Source organism: Leucoraja erinacea, chromosome 2, assembly GCF_028641065.1.
Source record: "Leucoraja erinacea ecotype New England chromosome 2, Leri_hhj_1, whole genome shotgun sequence".
Classification (NCBI taxonomy): Eukaryota; Metazoa; Chordata; class Chondrichthyes; order Rajiformes; family Rajidae; genus Leucoraja; species Leucoraja erinaceus.
In genome coordinates, this window is record NC_073378.1 from 15,839,849 (window position 1) to 15,859,991 (window position 20,143).

Below are 20,143 nucleotides of genomic sequence, written 5' to 3' on the forward strand. Positions count from 1 at the left end.
CTTTTTTTATAACCAAACCCTGACCAAATCCCTCAGTAAAACACAAAACCAAAAAATAGGGCAAAGTTCTAATGGTATGAAAAAGGAACAAAGTGCTGGAGTAACTCAGCAGGTCCTCCAAAACAATGCTGCCTGTCCAGTTGAGTTCCTCAGGCACTTTATGTCTGTTTTTCGGTAAACCAACAACTGCATGTCAGTGTGTTTACTTAAAGGCAACGTCTGATTTCCATCCCCGACAAGGATTTAACGTCGTGCATCCTACCGAGCGCACGGGTCACTCTCAAAGCCCCGCTCTATAATCTTTGGAGGCTCCTCTAGTATCTTTGCTTCGGTCCAACCTCCCAAAATGGAACGGACAGCGCTCACGCCTCGAGGTAGCTCCAGCCATCTCCGCTATAATATTCAAACGGCACGCGACCCACCCGCCACGTCACGCGAGCCACCCGCCACGTCACGCGACCCACCCGCCCACCCGCAACGTCACGCGACCCACCCGCCCAACCGCAACGTCACGCGACCCACGCGACCCACCCGACCCACGCGCCACGCCCACGCCTCGCGAGCTGGGCTGGGCTGGGCCAACCGTTGCTTGTTCACAGGGCGGCGGTTTAAAAATGGTTGCCGGGTGTTGGTAGTTTGTGGTCGCGAAAGACGGGATGGGTATTATGGTCTAAACCTCAGACAGTGCTTATAAAATAATCGTTTGTGTAATCCGACAGTCTCTCTCAGTTTTCGGGTTTAGTGTGAGGTCACACCAAAGACCTGGGGTGAGGGGGAATGAGGACGTATAATACAGATTGCGTTGAAAGGCCTCTTCGTATTGGTTTTATGAAGCTTGGAAGATTCGTGGGCCGGCACCCATATTTGTTTTTTTTTTGTCCTCTTGTAATTTCTGCAGTACTTGGGTCGGGATTTATGAAGTTTAAGGAAACTGAAGGAAATGATATAGAAGAACAGTTTACCCCTTTGCGAGGTCACGCGAAAGTAGAAAGGGCGTTGATCCGAGAGCATTTCCCCATGGATTTCGCCACGTTCTCGGTGTCGAGGCTTTACACAGAAGGGTCATATATTTCCTTCATCGCTGTTGCTAAAGAGGACAACATACTGACCAAAAAGGCATTTGAAGATATCTTATTACTTGATAAAATGGTCCAAAGTTTAAAGGTTACTTACAATGATACTGAATATGACTTCAATACTCTTTGTGCGAAAATTGGTGGTTTATGTTACTCAAGTCCTATTTTAACTTTTATAAACCACAACGCTGCTCTAGTAGAGACCTCTGTGTATGAATATCCTAACAATAATGGCTCGTTTGTTGGGTCTGCTTTGGGCGGGATTGAGTTAGATGGAAATAAAGTTAAAAAAGCTCGTGCAGTAAAGATCGATTATTTCTTGAGAGAAGACGACTTGCAATTCCAAATGCCTGTCGAAATGTGGATTCTAGAGTATCTGAAAGAAGTTGCCAAGACAGATTTGGAGTGGATTAAGGTAAATTTTGAAATGGTAACAGTTCATTACGCTTTGTTGAAATTCCCAAAAGATTGCCGTTTTAATTTGGTGTGTTTATTAGTTGACAGTTATTCAATTTCTAGCTAACCTAAATTGTATTGTTGGAAATTGTAATCAGAAGATGAACCTGAAAATTAAGTAAAGCGTTCTTCCGCGTGACTGAAATGCTATATAATCCAAATAGTTCCGATTTTAAAAGCTGATACCTCCTTTATTTAACATAAGTACTTGAACTGCACTTGTCAGTTTAGGTTCATTTGGATACTGTTGTTTTAATGCTGTCAGTGCAGATCTGTTTCACAATTAAGATGGGCTTATTTCTGGAAAAACAATTCTAATTTATGCATTTTGTTTCGTAACTTCCATCCAGGAAATGACTCTATTTCAGAAATGTAAAAATTCAAAATATTAAATAATTTAAATATTACATTTTATTAATTTGACACAAAACAATGGGGGAGGGGTGGGGTGGTGTGGGAGAAGGGGTGGTGCCAGGGCCGGATTTAGATGAAGAGCTGTTCCACTTGTGAGGACCCTCCCAATCCCCCACCCCCACGACTAGAGGAAGATGGTCCACCGATTCACAGCCGAGCGTGGCCAATGAGATAAGGGGCTTGAAAGCCGCGCTATTTATTTATTTATTGCCAGTGCTAGTGTCGAGTTATTGGCATAAAACACTATTATTCTGAAATGGAGGGCAAAGAAAATTACTGAAGGGTTATTTAGAGACTACAGTGTGTTGTGACAGCATATGTAAGAAAGGCCTATGACGGTGTAAAAAAATATTATACACCTTGCAAGGCTCTCAATTCATTTTTTTCTCTGTTGTCAGCCGGGCAACCTTGGCAGCTTTTTAGGTTGCCAAATGACAGTTTAAGTGGTGATTTAAGACGGCGATGCGATAATGTGCTCGGACGAAGTGCGTAGTTACCAGTCGGAATTATGCTCAATGAAGCATTCGCATATTATTTCTGCTTCAAATAAAGTTACAAACTAAACATATTTACCAATCAAGACATGCTATATACCACAATGACATGCAGCAAAATTATAATACAGTATCTCAACTCTTTTTACACATTGTAATTAATGCAAGTTCTATTATTTATTTCCACTTCCAAACAAAAATGTGGCTGGATTATTCATCATATGGTCAACCTCGGTGAGACCAAGCACATGCTTGGCGATCGTTTCACACAACACCTCCAGTCAGTTCGCAATAACCAACATGATCTCCCGGTGGCTCAACACTTCACTTCCCCTTCCCATTCCGAATCCGGCCTTTCTGTCCTGGGCCTCCTCCGTGGCCAGAGTGAGGTCCACCTCATATTGGAGGAGCATCACCTCATATTTGCTTGGGTAGTTTACACCCCAGCGGTATGAACATTGGCTTCTCTAATTTCAGGTAGTCCTTGCTATCCCCCTCCTTCCCCTCCCATTCCCAGCTCTCCCACAGCCTACTGTCTCCGCCTCTTCCTTTCTTTTTCGTGTCCGTCCCCCCCATTGTCTCCACCTCTTCCTTTCTTTTTCGTGTCTCTCCCCCCCCCCCCCCCCCCCCCGGCATTAATCTGAAGAAGGGTCTCGACCCGAAACATTGTCTAGTCCTTTGCTCCTTAGATGCTGCCTTACCAGCTTTTTTGTGGTCACACACACACACACACACACACACACACACACACACACACACACGTGTGTGGTCCTTATTTGCTTAAGTTCAAGTCAGAGTTTTATTGTCATGTGTCCCAGATAGGACAATGAAATTTTTGCTTGCTGCAGCACAATAGAATATGTAAACATAATACAGAACAGGAGATAAAAGTTGTTTGTTTATATACCATAGACATACACAATAAATAAAATGCAAGAGGCTGTTATTGTTCAGCCCTCCACCACCTCCAGTTTAAATTCCATTTAGAATATTTATGGAGGATCAGGAAACCAGAAGCAAGAGTTACTCTAGATTCAGGGTCAGGGAGTGATTCTACGTTGGTTTTCAGCGGTAGCGGTGAGGCGGCGACCGGTCAGCAATGGTGGCCAGATCTTCCACAATTCAAAGCGAGGGAGAAAGTGCCCAGCGCCGACCAGTTGCTGTGGCAGTGCGCATGCGCAGGGCGGCCGATGAAGTGCTGGCCGTGGTTGTGCGCATGTGCAGGAAGGAGGATGTGCTGGCCGTAGCAGTGCGCATGTGCAAGGCGGCCTGCCGTGCCGGCGGATGAGGAGCGAGCGGAGCCCAGCAACCCGGAAACACGATGCGGATGGCGGGCAGAGACGGAGATTGAGAGAGAGATATAGAGGGGGGCCCGCCCGGAGTTGAACGGCAGGTATCCTGCCTTGGCCGGAGGCCCCCTAGATTTCGAGGCCCTAGGCTTCAGCCTATGAAGCCTATTGGTAAATCCGGTTCTGCAAGCCCCCCCTAGATCTAGAGGCCCTAAGCTTAAGCTTATCAAGCATACGTAAATCCGGCCCCTGGGTGGTGGTGGGGGAGGGGGTGGTGGTGGGGGGGAAAGGGTGGTGGTGGGAGGGGGGAGGGGGATCTGGGGGAGGGGGATCTGGGGAATGAGGGGGAGGGGTAAAGGTGGGGTGGGAGAGGAGAGGGCGGAAGGGGGGTGTGTTGAGGAGGGAGAAGGGGGTTTGGTGGGTGGGGGGGGGGGGGGACTCCACTCATTGGCTGCGGTCACCACACAGCACCTCCCAACTCCACACAGTGTTTATCCAACTACACAGAACGGCTTTCCGGTGGAGATCGGAGGAGCAGCACCTCTTATTCCTCTTGGGCAGTCTGCACTCAAGTGGCTTGAACATTGACCTCCAATTTCCGGTAGCCCTTGCTGTCTCCTCCCCTTCTTAGCCCTCTGGTTCCTCTTCCTTTCTTCTTCCCGCCCCCCACCCCCACCCTAGATCAGTCTGAAGAAGTGTTTTGGCCCGAAATTTTGCCTATTTCCTTCGCTTCACAGATGCTGCCTCACCCGCCTAGTTTCTCCAGCACTTTTCTCTACCTTCGATTTTCCAGCATCTGCAGTTCCTTCTTGAAACATAGAAGCATAGAAAATAGGTGCATGTGTAGGCCATTCGGCCCTTCGAGCCTGCACGCCATTCAATATGATCATGGCTGATCATCCAACTCAGTATCCTGTACCTGCCTTCTCTCCATACCCCCTGATCCCTTTAGCTACAAGAGCCACATCTAACTCCCTCTTAAATATAGCCAATTAACTGACCTCAACTACCTTCTGTGGCAGAGAGTTCCAGAGATTCACCACTCTCTGTGTGAAAAATGTTTTTCTTATCTCGGCCCTAAAGGATTTCCCCTCTATCTTCCTGCATCTAGCCTGTCCAACCCCTTAAGAATTTTGTAAGTTTCTATAAGATCCCCCCTCCTAAATTCTATAAGATCCCCCCCCTCCTAAATCTCCTAAATTCTAGCGAGTACAAGCCGAGTCTATCCAGTCTTTCCTCGTATGAAAGTCCTGACATCCCAGGAATCAGTCTGGTGAACCTTCTCAGCACTCCCTCTATGGCAATAATGTCCTTCCTCAGATTTGGAGACCAAAACTGTACGCAATACTCCAGGTGTGGTCTCACCAAGACCCTGTACAACTGCAGTAGAACCTCCCTGCTCCTATACTCAAATCCTTTTGCTATGAATGCTAACATACCATTCGCTTTCTTCACTACCTGTTGCACCTACATGCCTACTTTCAATGACTGGTGTACCATGACACCCAGGTCTCATTGCATCTCCCCTTTTCCTAATCTGCTACCATTTAGATAATAGTCTACTTTCCTGTTTTTGCCACCAAAGTGGATAACCTCACATTTATCCACATTATACTGCATCTGCTATGCATTAGCCCACTCACCCAGCCTATCCAAGTCACCTTGCAGCCTCCTAGCATCCTCCTCATAGCTAACACTGCCCTCCATCTTCGTGTCATCCGCAAACTTGGAGATGTTGCATTCAATTCCCTCGTCCAAATCATTAATATATATTGTAAATAGCTGGGGTCCCGGCACTGAGCCTTGCGGTATCCCACTAGTCACTGCCTGCCATTCTGAAAAGGACCCGTTTACTCCTACTCTTTGCTTCCTGTTTGCCAGCCAGTTCTCTATCCACCTCAATACTGAACCCCCAATACCGTGTGCTTTAAGTTTGTATACTAATCTCTTATGTGGGACCTTGTCGAAAGCTTTCTGAAAGTCCAGATATAACACATCCACTGGTTCTCCCTTATCCACTCTACTAGTTACATCCTCGAAAAATTCTATAAGATTCGTCAGACATGATTTACCTTTCGTAAATCCATGCTGACTTTGTCCAATGATTTCACCACTTTCCAAATGTGCTGCTATCCCATATTTAATAACTGACTAGCAGTTTCCCCACTACCGATGTTAGACTAACTGGTCTGTAATTCCCCATTTTCTCTCTCCCTCCCTTTTTAAAAAGTGGGGTTACATTAGCTACCCTCCAATCCTCAGGGTATATCCGCCATTGTAGTATATCCGCCATTGCTTTACTGTAGATAATAGTTATTTTTTATAGCTTTATATACATATTACTCCTGCATGATCTACAATAATTGTCTATATTTTTAGTTTCCCTTATCACTAACCAGTCTGAAGAAGGGTCTCGACCCGAAACGTCACCCATTCCTTCTCTCCAGTGATGCTGCCCATCCCGCAGATTTACTCCAGCTTTTTGTGTCTATCTTCGATTTAAGCCATCATCTGCAGTTCCTTCCTAAACATATGATGAGCGTTTGATGGCACTGGGCCTGTACTCGCTAGAGTTTAGAAGGATAAGGGGGGAATCCTCATTGAAACTTACCGAATAATGAAAGGCCTGGATAGAGTGGATGTGGAGGGGATGTTTTCACTAGTGGGAGAGACTAGGATTAGTGGTTATAGCTTCAGAATTAAGGGACGTTCCTTTAGGAAGATGAGGAATGTCTTTAGTCAGAGGGTGGTGAATCTGTGCAATTCTTCGCCACAGAAGGCTGTGGAGGCCAAGTCAAAGGCAGAGCTAGATAAAAAAATCTTGATTAGTACCAGTCACGGGTTATGGGAAGAAGGCAAGTGAATGGGTTTTGGAAGGAGAGATACAGTGCCCTCCTTAATGTTTGGGACAATGATTAATTTATTTATTTGCCTCTTCTCCACAATTTGAGATTTGTAATAGAAAAAAATCACATGTGCTTAAAGTGCACATTGTCAGATTTTAATAAAGGCCATTTGTATACAGCAGTGTTTATACATAGTCCCCCCTCCATTTCAGGGCACCATAATATTTGGGACACAGCAATGTCATATAAATGAAAGTAGTCATGTTTAGTATTTTGTTGCATATCCTTTTCATGCAATGTGATGCTCTGCCAGGAATGTATTGCAGCCATCTTTAGCTTATGCTTGTTTTGGGGGCTAGTCCCCTTCAGTTCTCTCTTCAGCATATAAAAGGCATGCTCAATTGCCTTCAGATCGGGTGATTGACTTGACCACTCAAGAATTTATCATTTTTTAGATTTGAAAAATTCTCTGTTGCTTTAGCAGTATGTTTGGGATAATAGTATTGCTGTAGAATGAACCGTCAGCCAATGAGTTTTGAGGCATTTATTTGAAATTGAGCTGATAGGATGTGTCTATACACTTAAGAATTCACTTTGCTATGTGGCACTGAGTAGGACTAATGCACTTAAGGCCGCTGGCCCTGACGGCATCCCCGGGCGCATCCTCGGGGCCTGTGCTGCGCAGCTGACGAGACGTCTGGACTAACATCTTCAACCTGTCACTTGCCCAAGCAGTTGTCCCCACGTGCCTTAAAACCACCTCCTTCGTGCCGGTGCCAAAACACTCCACTGCGGCAAGCCTCAACGACTTCCGCCCAGTTGCACTTACTCCCATCATCACCAAGTGCTTCGGGAGGCTGGTCCTGGCACACCTCTAAGGCACATTGGATCTCTATCAGTTTGCCTACCGCAAGAACAGGATTACAGAGGATGCCATCTCAACAGCACTTCACTCCGCCCTCTCCCACCTCGACAACAGAGACACTTACGTAAGAATGCTGTTCATCGATTACAGCTCAGCATTCAACACCATTATACCCTCTAAACTGATCACCAAACTCGGTAACCTGGGCATCGACCCCTCCCTCTGCAACTGGATACTGTACTTTCTAACCAACAGACCCCAGTCTGTTAGGTTAGACAAGCACATCTCTTCAACCCTCACCCTGAACACCGGCGTTCCAGAGGGCTGTGTGCTGAGCCCCCTCCTCTACTCCCTCGTCACCTGCGACTGCACACCTGTACATGGTACTAACACCATCATCAAGTATGCAGATGATACAACGGTGATTGGCCTCATCAGCAACAATGATGAGTCGCCCTATAGGGAGGAGCTCCAGCTCCTAGCAGCATGGTGCGCTGACAACAACCTGGGCCTTAACTCCAAGAAGACGAAGGAGCTCATTGTAGGCTTCAGGAAGTCTAGGGGCGGCATGCACACCCCCATCCACATCAACGGGATGGAGGTGGAAAGCGTTTCCAGCTTCAGGTTCCTGGGGGTCAACATCTCCGATGACCTCTCTTGGACCCACAATACCTCAACTCTGGTCAAGAAGGCTCACCAGCGTCTGTTCTTCCTGAGGAGTCTGAAGAAGGTCCATCTGTCTCCTCAGATTCTGGTGAACTTCTACCGCTGCACCATCGAGAGCATCCTTACTAACTGTATCACAGTATGGTATGGCAACTGCTCTGTCTCCGACCGGAAAGCACTGCAGAGGGTGGTGAAAATTGCCCAATGCATCACCGGTTCCTCGCTCCCCTCCATTGAGTCTGTCCAAAGCAAGCGAAGGGCGCTCAGCATCGCCAAGGACTGCTCTCACCCCAACCATGGACTGTTTACCCTCCTACCATCCGGGAGGCGCTACAGGTCTCTCCGTGGCCGGACCAGCAGGTCCAGGAACAGCTTCATCCCTGCAGCTGTCACACTACTCAACACTGTACCTCGGTGACTGCCAATCACCCTCCCCCCGTCGCTCTCCAGGGAGATGCTAACTGCATTTCGTTGTCTCTGTACTGTACACTGACAATGCCAATTAAAGTTGAATCTGATCTGAATCTGAATCTGCTACTACCATCAGCAGTTGTATGATCAATGAACTTAAGTGAACCAGTACCTTCAGCAGCCATACATGCCCAGGCCATAACACCACCACCAACGTGTTTCACAGATGAAGTGGTATGCTTTGGATCTTGGGCAGTTCCTTCTCTCCTCCTTACTTTGTTCTTGCCAACACTCTGATATAAGTTAATCATCTCGTCTGTCCAAAATAACTTTTTCAAGAACTGTCGTTGCTCTTTTACGTACTTCTTGGCAAGCTGTAACCTGGCCATCATATTTTTGCAACTAACTATTGGTTTGCATCTTGCAGTGTAGCCTCTGTATTTATTTTAATGAAGTGTTCTGCGGACAGTGGACATTGACAAATCCACTCCTGACGAGTGTTTCTGATCTCTCGGACAGGTGTTTGGGGACTTTTCTTTATCATAGAGAGAATTCTTCTGTCATCAGCTGTGGAGGTTTTCCTTGGCCTGCCAGTACCTTTGCAATTAGTAAGCTCACCAGTGCTCTCTTTCTTCTTAATGGTGTTCCAAACAGTTGATTTTGGTAAGCCTAAGGTTTGGCTGATGTGTCTAACAGTTTTATTCTTGTTTTTCAGTCTCATAATGGCTTATTTGACTTTCATTGGCACAACTTTGGTCCTCATGTTGATAAACAGCAAACGTGATGGAAAGATTGGAGGAAAGACTACGTGCTGAGTGCTCTCTTATACCTGCATTAAGGAGGCAATTACAAACACCTGTGAAGCCATGTGTACCAAACATTATGGTACCCTGAAAAGGGGGCACTATGTATAAACACAGTTGTAATTTCTAATAGTGAAATCAAAATGTATAAAAATGGCCTTTAATAACATCTGACAATGTGCAATTTAACCACATGTGATTTTTTTTCCATTACAAATCTCAAACTGTGGAGTACAGAGGTAAATAAATAAATGATGGGTCTTTGTCCCAAACATTATGGAGGGCATTGTAGATCAGCCATGATTAAATGGTGGAGCAGACTTGATGGGCCAAATGGCTTCATTATGTTCCTATCCCTTATGACCTTATGATAATAGTAGAATTATTAGGTGGTATGGTCAAAAGCTATTTGTACATTGGTTTGGTTTATAATTTTTGTCATGTGCACCAGATAAAGTGATAAACCTCTGTGATATCCAGTCAAATATCATACATGAGTACAATTAATCCACACAAAAGTACATGGGTAGTGATTTAAAAGAGTTGAACAATTTTGTAGTGGATGCTACTGGAACCCCTTTTTCGGATGAGCACTCAGTCGCCATGCTCTGGCAACATCTTCCATCTCAACAGCAGGTATTGAGGAGAGGAAAAGATCGAGAGACTCGGGTTGCAATCATTTTTCCAAGGCAGAGGTTCCAAAATCTGTTTTCAAAATCACGAGTGAAGGATCTTTGACCTAAAACTTCATCTGTTTCTGTTGTGACAGATGCTCCCTGACCTGCATAGTTTTCCCTTTTATTTCTGGTTTTATCCCAAATCCTGGTGCCACATTCCATTTCAGAAAGATTTGCTAATATTGAAAGATATTGCATGGAAACAGGCCCTTTAGTCCACTGAGTCAAGCTGATCATAGTTCGCTCATTCTTTGTTATCTCACTTTCGTATTCACTCCCGACAGACTTGGGGCAATTTCCAGATGCCAATGAGCCTACAAACCCATACATCTTTTGAATGTGGGAGGAAACCAGAGCACCTGAAGGAAGTTTGTGCGGTCAAGGAGAGAACGTGCAGAATCCACACTGACAGTACCTGAGGTCAAGATTGAACCCGGGTGTCTGGGACTGTGAGATAGCAGTTCTACCAGCTGTGCCAATGTGCTGCCCCTTCACATTCTTCACCACTCACCCCTTTGTTTATGCTGAATAAAAGCTTTAATTTATATCACGGTGTGCCCCATTCCCTTTCAGTATAAACCAGTTAGAAAATCTAGGTTCCAGAGGCTCATGATGTGCATTTTCATTTGCTGGGATTGCTCACAAAAAGCTTGAATTGCTACAATAATACATAACTAATTATGTTTTACCATTTTATTTTAACTAGTGAGACATTTTGTTACAAACAATCTATTAGGTGTGAATGTGCTGGAGGAATGTATTTAGTCTTTTTGTAACTTGACATTTATGATTGTAACATTTGTGTCATTTTCCTGAATTACAGATTTCGCGTTTCAGTTCCATATCAAGACAAGTAGAATTTGAAGGAAATGCCAAAGTAATAATTCCACTTTTTTCCATTACTTACTTCCTTACAATAACCTTTTCCATCTTATCCTGTATGAGGTAAAAAAAAAAATCACTTGGATGTATCAAATAATTGTACCAAATACAAGATATAAAATGGGTTATAAAAGCTTTGTTATTTATTTTCAGGCTCGATTCTGTGAGGAATAAGGTCTGGGTTGCTGCTCTGGGAGTCATATCAACTGGATTAGCCGTACTAACAGGTTTTGGACTACTGATATTTAGCAGAGTGTCATTTGCCATCAATACTGCCAATGCACCTTTTCTAATTCTAGGTCAGGACTTTTTTATTAATATGATAATTAATGATTTACAAATTAAGTAGAAATAAGCAGTGATTTTTTTTGTAGATACCCCAAACAGTAATACTTGGTGAGACCCATTATCTTACAAAATTCTCCTTGTTCTACCTGTCCCTTTGCAATTCACCTGCTTGTTTCACGTCTTCCAAGTCTATTCTCCTGGCATCCCCTCCAAAGAGAATTATCTTTGGTCTTAATTTTAATGGGGTCTGGCTGCCACTGCTTTCCAGTAGATGTTCCTCGTTTTCCTCTGTACCATCTACCTCCCTTTCTGGTTCAGGAATCACCAAGGCCAGTGTTCTCTGGATGAGCCTTCTCTTGTCTTAGATCTGCTTATTGATCTTAGTTGTTATGACCTTTGCAATCTCCATGTTAATGTTTCAGTGACAGTGGATTTTGCAGTCTAGTTCTAATACCATTCCTACTACCTCCTTTGAAGGTACAGATTTCCAGCCTGTTTCTACATAACCAGGACTTCAATTGTGGTTAGACAGAAGTGCTGGAGAAACTCAGCGGGTGCAGCAGCATCTATGGAGCGAAGGAAATAGCCTATTTCCAGCACTTTTGTCTACCTTCGATTTTCCAGCATCTGCAGTTCCTTCTTAAAAACTTCTTTTGTGGTTCCTGAGCTCAACATGTCGATGCCTTTCATGCTGATCTAGACCACTTTATGTGGCAAATCTCTCCTGGTACACCTCACATATGAAACCCTTTGTGTCCTTGATCTCATTTGCATTTGGTGTAGTAGCATGCAAAAACATGGAACCCATCCCCACATCAGTCTGAAGAACGCTCTCGAGCGTCCCGAAACGCCGCCTAATCCTTCGCTCCATAGATGCTGCCTCACCCACTGAATTTCTCCAGCATTTTTGTCTAACACGAAATGTTGTTCACTTCCCTCCACAGATTCTGCCTGACCCACTGAATTCCTCCAGTTCATTATTTTTGGTCATATTCTTATTTGTTTAGTAATTAATTTTGAAAATGATAATCTATATTATTAAAAGTCTCATCTTGACCACTTCCTGTTGCACTGCATATTGATTTTAGAAAAAACGCTACCACTTACGGCTGTGATTTTTGGCCATCTTACTTAGAGTCCCCCTCCACTGGGCAGGACAAGAGGATTTTTCCCATCAATGAAAAATAAAAGACTTATTAATGTTTAACAAATGTTGAGATTTGCTCTCCTGTCAATCACGCCATGAAGGCCACGCCCTTCCGGTGGGAGATGGGAGGGACTATAAAACCCGGACGTGTTGTGTGCTTCAGTCAGTCTCTGCAAGATGGGGGAGCGAGAGCTGTGAATAACACTGAACTAAGGTCGACTAAACAGTGAGTGGTTTTACTGATCTGTCAGTGCCCTTAATGCGGGTTGAAAATGCAAAAGTGTGTTTTGGTTTGAAAATGCTAAAGTTCCCTTGCCTAATTGAACAGTTGGTTTTGAGAATGCAAAAGTTGCCTTGCCTAATTGAAAAGTTGGTTTTGAGTATGCAAAAGTTGCCTTGCCTAATTGAAAAGTTGGTTTTGAGAATGCAAAAGTTGCCTTGCCTTATAGATAATTAAAAGTCTAATCTTGACCACTTCCCGTTTGCGCTCTATATTGATTTTAGAAAAAATGTTATCACGTACAGCTGTGATTTTTGGCCATCTTACTCAGAGTCCCCCTCTGCTCATCAGGTGCCTAGTATTTTTCCCATCGATGAAAAATAAAAGAGTTATTAGCGTTAAAAAAATGATGAGATTCTATCTCCTGTCAATCATATAACCATATAACAATTACAGCACGGAAACAGGCCATCTCGGCCCTTCTAGTCCGTGCCGAACACGTATTCTCCCCTAGTCCCATCTACCTGCACACAGACCATAACCCTCCATTCCTTTCCCCGTCCATATAACTATCCAATTTATTTTTAAATGATAAAATCGAACCTGCCTCCACAACCTTCACTGGAAGCTCATTCCACACAACTACCACTCTCTGAGTAAAGAAGTTCCCCCTCATGTTACCCCTAAACTTCTGTTCCTTAATTCTCAAGTCATGTCCTCTTGTTTGAATCTTCCCTACTCTCAGTGGGAAAAGCTTATCCACGTCAACTCTGTCTATATCTCTCATCATTTTAAAGACCTCTATCAAGTCCCCCCTTAACCTTCTGCGCTCCAAAGAATAAAGACCTAACTTGTTCAACCTTTCTCTGAAAACATAACTTAGTTGCTGAAACCCAGGCAACATTCTAGTAAATCTCCTCTGTAATCTCTCTATTTTGTTGACATCCTTCCTATAATTAGACGACCAAAATTGTACACCATACTCCAGAATTGGCCTCACCAATGCCTTGTACAATTTTAACATTACATCCCAACTTCTATACTCAATGCTCTGATTTATAAAGGCCAGCACACCAAAAGCTTTCTTTACCACCCTATCTACATGAGATTCCACCTTCAGGAAACTGTGCACAGTTATTCCTAGATCCCTCTGTTCAACTGCATTCCTCAATTCGCTACCATTTACCATGTACGTCCTATTTTGATTTGGCCCGCCAAGATGTAGCACCTCACACTTATCAGCATTAAACTCCATCTGCCATTTTTCAGCCCGCTCTTCCAACTGGCATAAATCTCTATATAGACTTTGAAAATCTACTTCATTATCCACAACACCACCTATCTCAGTATCATCTGCGTACTTACTAATCCAATTTACCACACCATCATCCAGATCATTGATGTACATGACAAACAACAGTGGACCCAACACAGATCCCTGTGGCACCCCACTAGTCACTGCCCTCCAACCTGACAAACAACCATCCACCAGTAACTCAGCGGGACAGGCAGCAAATCTGGGTGGCGTTTGAGTCGCTTTACCCTCATCAATTTCCCGAGTAACCTCTTCAAAAAATTCAAGAAGATTAGTCAAACATGACTTTCCAGGCACAAATCCATGTTGACTGTTCCTAATCAGACCCTGTTTATCCAGATGCTTATATATATTATCTCTAAGTATCCTTTGCCCACCACTGACGTCAAACTAACAGGTCTATAATTGCTAGGTTTACTCTTAGAACCCTTTTTAAATAATGGAACAACATGCGCAGTACGCCAATCCTCCAGCACTATTCCCGTTTCTAATGACATTTGAAATATTTCTGTCATAGCCCCTGCTATTTCTACACTAACTTCCCTCAATGTCCTAGGGAATATCCTGTCCGGACCTGGAGACTTATCCACTTTTATATTTTTCAAAAGTGTCAGTACTTCCTCTTCTTTGAATCTCATAGTTTCCATAGCTACTCTACTTGTTTTCCTTACCTCACACAATTCAATATCCTTCTCCTTGGTGAATACCGAAGAAAATAAATTGTTCAATATCTCCCCCATCTCTTTTGGTTCTGCAGATAGCTGTTCACTCTGACTCTCTAATGGATCAATTTTATCCCTCGTTATCCTTTTGCTATTAATATAGCTGTAGAAACCCTTTGGATTTACTTTCACCTTACTTGCCAAAGCAATCTCATATCTTCTTTTAGCTTTTCTAATTTATTTCTTAAGATTCTTTTTACATTCTTTATACTCCTCAACCACCTCATTTACTCCATGCTGCCTATAATTATTGTAGATCTCTCTCTTTTTCCGAACCAAGTGTCCAATTTCCCTTGAAAACCATGGCTCTTTCCAGTTTTTACTATTTCCTTTCAACCGAACAGGGACATAAAGATTCTGTACTCTTAAAATTTCCCCTTTAAATGTCTTCCATTTCTCTTCCACATCTTTCCCATAAACCAAAATGTCCCAATTCACTCCTTTTAAATCCTTCGCATCTCCTCAAAGTTAGCCTTTCTCCAATCAAAAATCTCAACCCTAGGTCCAGTTCTGACCCTCTCCATAATTATATTGAAACTAATGGTATTGTGATCACTGGACCCAAACTGTTCCCCAACGAATACCTCTGCCACCTGACCGGTCTCATTTCCTAACAGGAGGTCCAGCGCCGCCCCTTCTCTAGTAGGTACCTCTATGTATTGCTGCAAAAAACGATCCTGCACACATTTTACAAACTCCAACCCATCCAGCCCATTTACAGAATGTGTTTCCCAGGCTATGTGTGGAAAATTGAAATCTCCCACAATCATTACCTTGTGCTTACTACTAATATCTTCGATCTCCTTACATATTTGCTCTTCCAATTCTCGCTCCCCATTTGGCGGTCTATAATACACCCCTATAAGTGTTTCTACCCCTTTCCCATTTCTCAGTTCCACCCAAATAGCCTCCCTAGACGAGCCCTCTAATCTATCTTGCCAAAGCACTGCTGTAATATCTTCCCTGACAAGCAATGCAACACCTCCACCTCTTGCCCCTCCAATTCTATCATACCTGAAGCAACGAAATCCTGGAATATTTAGTTTCCAATCACAGCCCTCCTGCAATCATGTTTCACTGATCGCCACAACATCATACTTCCAGGTGTCAATCCAGGCTCTAAGTTCATCCACCTTTCTTACAATGCTCCTAGCATTAAAATATACACATTTAAGAAACCCACCCCCTCTTATTCTCTGTTTATTATTTTTTTCTCCTTTCTCCCCTACATTTTGTGTCCGAATGCTACCCTTCTCTGCATCCTGCCTCACACACTGACTACTAGCTTTCCCTATTTGAGTCCGTCCCCCCAACCGTTCTAGTTTAAAGTCTCCCCAGTAGCCTTTGTAAATCTCCCCACCAGGATATTGGTCCCCCTCGAGTTCAAGTGCAACCCGTCCTTTCTGTACAGGTCGCACCTTCCCCAAAAGAGGTCCCAATGATCCAGAAACTTGAATCATGCCCACTGCACCAGTCCCTCAGCAACGCATTTATCCTCCACCTCGCTCCATTCCTACTCTCACTGTCGCGTGGCACAGGCAGTAATCCTGAGATTATTACGTTTGTGGTCCTTCTCTTTAACTCTCTTCCTAACTACCTAAATTCTCCTTTCAGGACCTCTTCTCTTTTTCTATCTATGTCGTTGGTAACTATATGGGAATTAAGGGACAGAAGTTTAGGGGTAATATGAGGGGGAACTTCTTTACGCAGAGAGTGGTGGCGGTGTGGAATGAGCTCCCAGTGGAAGTGGTGGAGGCAGGTTCATTGGTATCATTTAAAAATAAATTGGATAGGCATATGGATGAGAAGGGAATGGAGGCTTATGGTACGAGTGCAGGCAGGTGGGACTAAGGGGAAAAAAATTTGTTCGGCATGGACTTGTAGGGCCGAGATGGCCTGTTTCCGTGCTGTAATTGTTATGTGGTTATATGGTTATATGTACCACGACCTCGGTCTCCTCTCCCTCCCATTTCAGGATATCTTGGACACGTTCAGACACATCCCTGACCCTGGCACCAGGGAGGCAAACTACCATCCGGGTCTCCTGACTGCGTCCACAGAATCGCCTATCCGACCCCCTGACAATAGAGTCCCCTATTACTATTGTCCTCCTCTTCTTTTCCTTACCCTTCTGAGCAACAGGACCGGTCTTTGTGCCAGAGACCCGGCCGCAGTCGCTGCCCCCCAGGTAGGCTGTCTCCCCCAACCGTACTCAAACATGAGTACTTATTTTCAGGGTGCCCTTCCTAACTGTGACCCAGTTGTCTGTCTCCCGTGGTCTTGAGGTGACCACCTCCCTATGAACTCCTCGCTCTCCCTGACTAGAGGTCATCGAGCTGCTGTTCCAGGTTCCTAACACGGTCCCTTAGGAGCCCCATCTTGACGCACCTGGCGCAAATGTGGACGTCTGGAGGGCACTTAGACTCCATGACCTCCCACATCTAACATCCAGAACAGTAAACTGCCCTGGCCCTCATTCGTCCCCCTTATCCTGGATACAATACAAAGCCTTACCAGGGATACAAGCCAATCAGCTGCTTCCTCTAGTCCGTTCGACCAATCAGTGGCTTCCTCAAGCCCACTTAATTTGAAGTGTGGTAAAAGAAGAACAATCACGCCATGAAGGCTATGCCCCTTCTGGTGGGAGGGCAGGGAGGGCAGGGACTCATCCATGCCTTCATCTCCTCCCGACTGGACTACTGCAACTCACTTCTCCTTGGCATCAGCTCCACCTACATTAACCTACTCCAACTGGTCCAGAACGCAGCCGCCCGACTCATCACCCACACCAAATCCTGGCATCACATCACTCCAGTCCTCAAACAACTTCACTGGCTTCCCATCTCCCACCGGATCACCTACAAAATCTTGGTCCTCACCTACAAAGCCCTCCACCATATGCCCCCCCCCCCCCCCCCCATATCTCACTGACCTCCTCTCCCCCTACCAACCCTCATGGTCCCTTGATAGCGTTAATGCGCCCCACTATAGACAAGGGTAAAATCCTCCATTTCTCTATGTTCAGTTTTAACTTTGTAATCATATCAGCATAGTTGAGTTTGAATATAAGTTTGGGGTTTAGGGGTATTTTGAGTCCTAGATATGTAAAGTGGTCATATACTATCTTAAATGGTAGAGCCTCAAGAAAATCTGAATCTATATTGTCTGATAAAGGCATGAACTCACTCTTACTCCAGTTGACTGTGTATCCAGAAAGCTTGCCAAATGATTTAATAAAGTTGCCTTGCCTAATTAAAGTTGCCTTGCCTTCTATATAATTAAAAGTAATCTTGACCACTTCCTGTTTGTGCTTTATATTGATTTTAGAAAAAAACGCTACCACGTACGGCTGTGCTGTTTGGCCATCTTACTCAGAATCCCCCCCCCCCCCCCCCCCCCCCCCCCCCGCTCATCAGGTGCCGAGGACTTTTCCCATCGATGAAAAATAAAAGAGTTATTAGTGTTTAGAAAATGTTGAGATTCTCTCTCCTGTCAATCACGCCATGAAGGCCACGCAACCTCTGGTGGGAAGAGTGGGAGAGACTATAAAATCCAGAAGTGTGGGCGTGGCTCAGTCTCTGCAAGATGGAGGAGGGAGAGGTCACGACTCGCTGTCGTTAGTGGCCTTGCACCCTGCTTGAAATGGAATTTCAAGTAATAGCTTTGAGTCAACTGCCAGCCCACCAGCCGTGAGTGAGTGAGCTGCCAGCACAACAGGCTTGAGTGACTGAGCCACCAGCCCAATAATCCATTCGGGCCCACAATGTCCATACTAGCCCCTCTGGAAACCTCTCCCTTCAGCCCACAACACCCATACTGCCGCTCCAGACCCCCCCCTCCCCCCCCCCCCCCCCCCCTAATGGAGAGGTGGAATATTGCGTTGGGGGACCAGCCCTCCCGTGTGCTGCTGGTACCCAACGGGTCCCACTTAGTCTAGTATTTTACTAAAACACTCATCTTGTTTGTGATTCTGCGTGCATGATCCCGGAACTAGGCCAAAACGGTACACGATAGCACTACAATTTTTGGACCACCTTACTCACAATTTTCCTGTGTTGTGTTGTATCATTTCGTTCAGATTGATGGTATAATTTACAAGTTGATAAAAATACATATATTGATGCTCCTGAACACATCATCAAGTTGTTCATATCTAAAACTTTAAAATTTTAAACTTCTCACTGAAAATTCAAAATCCAATTGCTGGCCCTACTGGGTGCAATGTTGCCAATCCCAGCAATTGAGTGAATTTACTTTTCACTTAACTTCTCACCGGCTACAATGTCACAAATCACGAAGTCCTCACATCAAGCAAGTGCACTTTGGATTTTTTAAAAGTTTAAAGGAGGGTGAATAAGGGGAAATGAGCTGCCCCTGCACAGTTGGGGGCTATGGGTCAGTGCTGAAATATTGCGTTGGGGGATGGGTTGCTTTGGGGGACCAGGCCTCCCCTCCCTTAAGGGCTATGGGTGAGTGGTCAAATATTGCGTAGGGGGAACGGGTTGCGTTGGGACACCAGGCCTCCCATGTGACAGGGATCCAACAGGTCCCACTTAAATATCTCATTGTCATGCCCAATGGAAACGGGCCTTTGGCCACCTGTCTAAACTGACCAATGAACATCCATTAAACTCATTCTCATTCAACTCCCCTACACGGCTCGAAAGTCCTGGAAAGGCCTTGAAAATGTGCTTTTTTATGATAATTTATGCAGAGTAATGTGGTGTTTTTTCATCGTTTATAATGTGTATTTTTATTAAAAGGCGGGAAACATTGTTAGATATGTTTGCAAACATTGTTCCCTGTAGGAGGGAGGGGAGGAACTAGGACCCAGCAGTCAGACCACGTGCTTTGAGCCCCGCCCATGGAGGTGATGAGATGTTCGGCAGCCGCGACTCTCTCTCTCTCTCTCTCTCTCTCTCTCTCTCTCTCAATCTCTCTCTCTATCAATCTCTCTCTTTCTCAATCTCTCTCTTTCTCTCTCTCACTTTCTCTCTTTCTTTCTCTCTCTTTCTCTCTCTCACTTTCTCTCTCAGTGGTAAAGAATCAGTAGTAAAGAAAGCAAACACAATGCTTGCATTTACTTCGAGAGGGCTTATATAAAAAAAAACAGGGATGTAATGCTGAGGCTCTATAAGGTGCTGGTCAGGCCACATTTGGAATTTTGGGCACTGTATCTAAGGAAGGATGTGCTGGCTCTAGAGAGAGTCCAGAGGACGTTTACAAAGATAATCCCAGGAATGAGTAGGTAAAAATATGATGAGCGCAAGACGGCACTGGGCCTATATTCGCTGGGGCTTAGTGATATAACGAGGGACCTCATTGAAACGTACGGAATATTGAAAGGCTTGGAGAGTATATTTTGACTAGTGGGAGAGTCTAGGACTAGAGGTCATAGCCTCAGAATTAAAGGATGTTCTTTTAGGAAGAAGATGAGGAGGAATAGTCAGATGGAGGTGAATCTGTGAAATTCTTTGCCACACTGCTGTGGAGGTAGTGAGTGGATATATTTATGGCAGAGATAGATAGATTTTTGATTGGTATGGGTGTCAGAGGTTATGGGGAGAAGGCA

General features: G+C 44.6%; 1 protein-coding gene across 2 annotated transcripts in view; it reads left to right on the forward strand.

Annotated features, from left to right (window-relative positions):
* Window positions 1-571: 571 nt before the first annotated feature.
* LOC129707168 (patched domain-containing protein 3-like) overlaps window positions 572-20,143 on the forward strand; it is a 29,843-nt gene continuing 10,271 nt past the window's right edge. The window contains exons 1-3 of one of the 2 annotated variants that reach the window (XM_055651973.1): window positions 572-1,491; window positions 10,821-10,942; window positions 11,033-11,178. In XM_055651973.1, the coding sequence (XP_055507948.1) occupies window positions 778-1,491; window positions 10,821-10,942; window positions 11,033-11,178 (982 nt within the window). In that variant the 5' untranslated portion in view covers window positions 572-777. Of the gene's footprint in view, window positions 1,492-10,820; window positions 10,943-11,032; window positions 13,350-20,143 lie in introns of those variants that run through there. The other variant, XM_055651981.1, reaches the window with a different exon arrangement.